General features: G+C 48.3%; 1 protein-coding gene across 1 annotated transcript in view; it reads right to left on the reverse strand.

The window, feature by feature from the left end:
* Positions 1-2,214, reverse strand: part of LOC107101155 (netrin receptor DCC-like) — a 46,844-nt gene that overhangs the window by 13,497 nt on the left and 31,133 nt on the right. The window contains exon 4 of the mRNA XM_015399946.1: positions 784-938. Coding sequence (XP_015255432.1) covers positions 784-938 — 155 coding nt within the window. The remainder of the gene's footprint in view (positions 1-783; positions 939-2,214) is intronic.

Consider the following 2,214-nt stretch of genomic DNA (forward strand, 5'->3'; position numbering starts at 1 on the left):
TTTCCTCTCTGACCACTTTCTAATAACCTTCAGGATTACTGTAACAGTTCTCCTCCCCCATAATGACTAGCAGATCGTTATTAGATAGTGCAGTTATAAATATTAAAGAACCTCTTCCCTTTTCTCTCCCCTCTGTAATTTATTCTCCTTTACAGGTTGATGGTTTTGTTGCTGGTGTGAGGGATTGCTGTATCAATGAAACGGTGCAATCTGATATCTACTGTCTCTACCTGCTCATCAAGGACAGAGAATCCTTCAAGGTCAGCGAGTCAATGCAAACATTTCGTCTGATTGATTTGTTTGTGTAAAGTGACGACATGTTGTTAACTGATGCGATAGAAATAACCCTAACTGAACTGAACATGAATTGAATGGCAGGTGGTTCTCATGTGTTTCTCATCTTTAGCTGCATCAGAGGCAGATCTGTGGCGCAGATCTAGAAGAAGGACACAGCTTCCTCTCCTCACAGCATGCCGGCTCTTCTTTCCCACGTTAAAGATGAATAAGTGAGATTCTGGGGCTTCGAAATACATGAACTCAGATAAAAAGGTGGAGCTTCAACGCCTCTCTGGGAGATCAGGCTGCTCTAGATCTAATCTATAAACACATTCTGGTTTAATATCTGCACTGTTGTTACCAGTCATGCTGAAAACTGCAGCTAAAAGGTCTGACTAGAAACTTTAAATCTATAAACACATTCTGTCTGATCAGGGGGGAAGGAAAACATTTTTATCTAGAAGCAGAAAACTGGAGCTAAAGACAAGAGAAGAGATGAAGGCTTACGGTCGGGTTGGGTGGCGATCTTTAGGGGGGTGGAGCTCTCTCCAGGCCCCGCCTCGTTGTAGGCGACCACTCTGAAGCGGTAGGTCTCCTCTGGCTTCAGGTTGGAAACTGTCAGCTCCAGGGACTCTGGCTCCGACACGTTCACTGACCTCTCTCTGCAGTGGGAAAACATCATTAATGAGCGCTCTCCGTTGTGGAGATAATCTGGGTGTTGATCAGCTGTAATCTGTGTAATCCTTCAGTCTGTGGCTAATCCACAGATTTTAGCGCCTCCTTGGCTGATCAGAGCTGCAGCAGCAGGAACCATCAGGCTGTGGTTCAGTTAAAGGTGATGAAGCCGATGGTGAAGGCTTCATCACCGTACGCAGCCACTGAGCCTTCATCAGGGTGTAATTAGCTAGGGTCCTTTAAGCTAATGTAAGGGGGCGGAGCCTGATGGTGGCCTCCAGGGATCGGCGCTCTGAACCAAACGGTCACCTGGACGTTGATTTAAACGGAGAAACCTTCTGCTCCCTGAACTCATTCCTCCTCCTCTGGCTCTAGCTGCTCTGAGCTGCCCGCTTCGTCTCCAGGAAGCAGTCTGAGCCCGTTAGCTTCCCGTTTCCAAGGAAACAAAGGCGTCCATGGTCGGTTAAGTCATTTCACTGATCGTTGGTTTAAGTTTCTTCATTTCAAACCAAAAGGCTGCTTCTGTTTGGAGGCCTGAGACAGAAAATGAGGAATGAAGCTGAAAAATGATCCCAGAGAAATGATCATTTTCTGCTCTTTTGACATCCAAAACCAATCGGTCTGAAAAACGAGGCATTTAAAGAGGCAGAAACCTCATTTAATCCACCTGAGTTCTCTGCAGTTTCCTGAAGATTGGATCCATTTTAACGTAAAACATCTCTTCCTGTTTCTCCCAGTGCTTTTCACTGGTTTCCTCTCAGACTCGTTTCCAGACGTTACCGAGGCTGAAAGACTCACTGAACCTCTGATTCTAGCTGCTCCTATCCTGGTTCAGGGATGGACCGTCCCTGCTTGCTTCTTGAGAGCGACCGAACGCGACCTGCTGAGGGTGGGCTGGACGCCGGCGGCCCGCGTTCCGCTCACTCTGATGAAGTCCGGTCCAGTCAGCGGCCCAGCAGTCCACACTTCATATTGACTATGGGTATGCTGGTCTGATGGGGTATGCTGGTCTGATGGGTATGCTGGTCTGATGGGGTATGCTGGTCTGATGGGTATGCTGGTCTGATGGGTATGCTGGTCTGATGGGGTATGCTGGTCTGATGGGTATGCTGGCCTGATGGGTATGCTGGTCTGATGGGGTATGCTGGTCTGACGGGTATGCTGGTCTGACGGGTATGCTGGTCTGATGGGGTATGCTGGTCTGATGGGTATGCTGGTCTGATGGGTATGCTGGTCTGATGGGTATGCTGGTCTGATGGGGTA

This window comes from Cyprinodon variegatus, unplaced genomic scaffold (genome assembly GCF_000732505.1).
Source record: "Cyprinodon variegatus isolate N-32 unplaced genomic scaffold, C_variegatus-1.0 Scaffold1060, whole genome shotgun sequence".
NCBI lineage: Eukaryota > Metazoa > Chordata > Actinopteri > Cyprinodontiformes > Cyprinodontidae > Cyprinodon > Cyprinodon variegatus.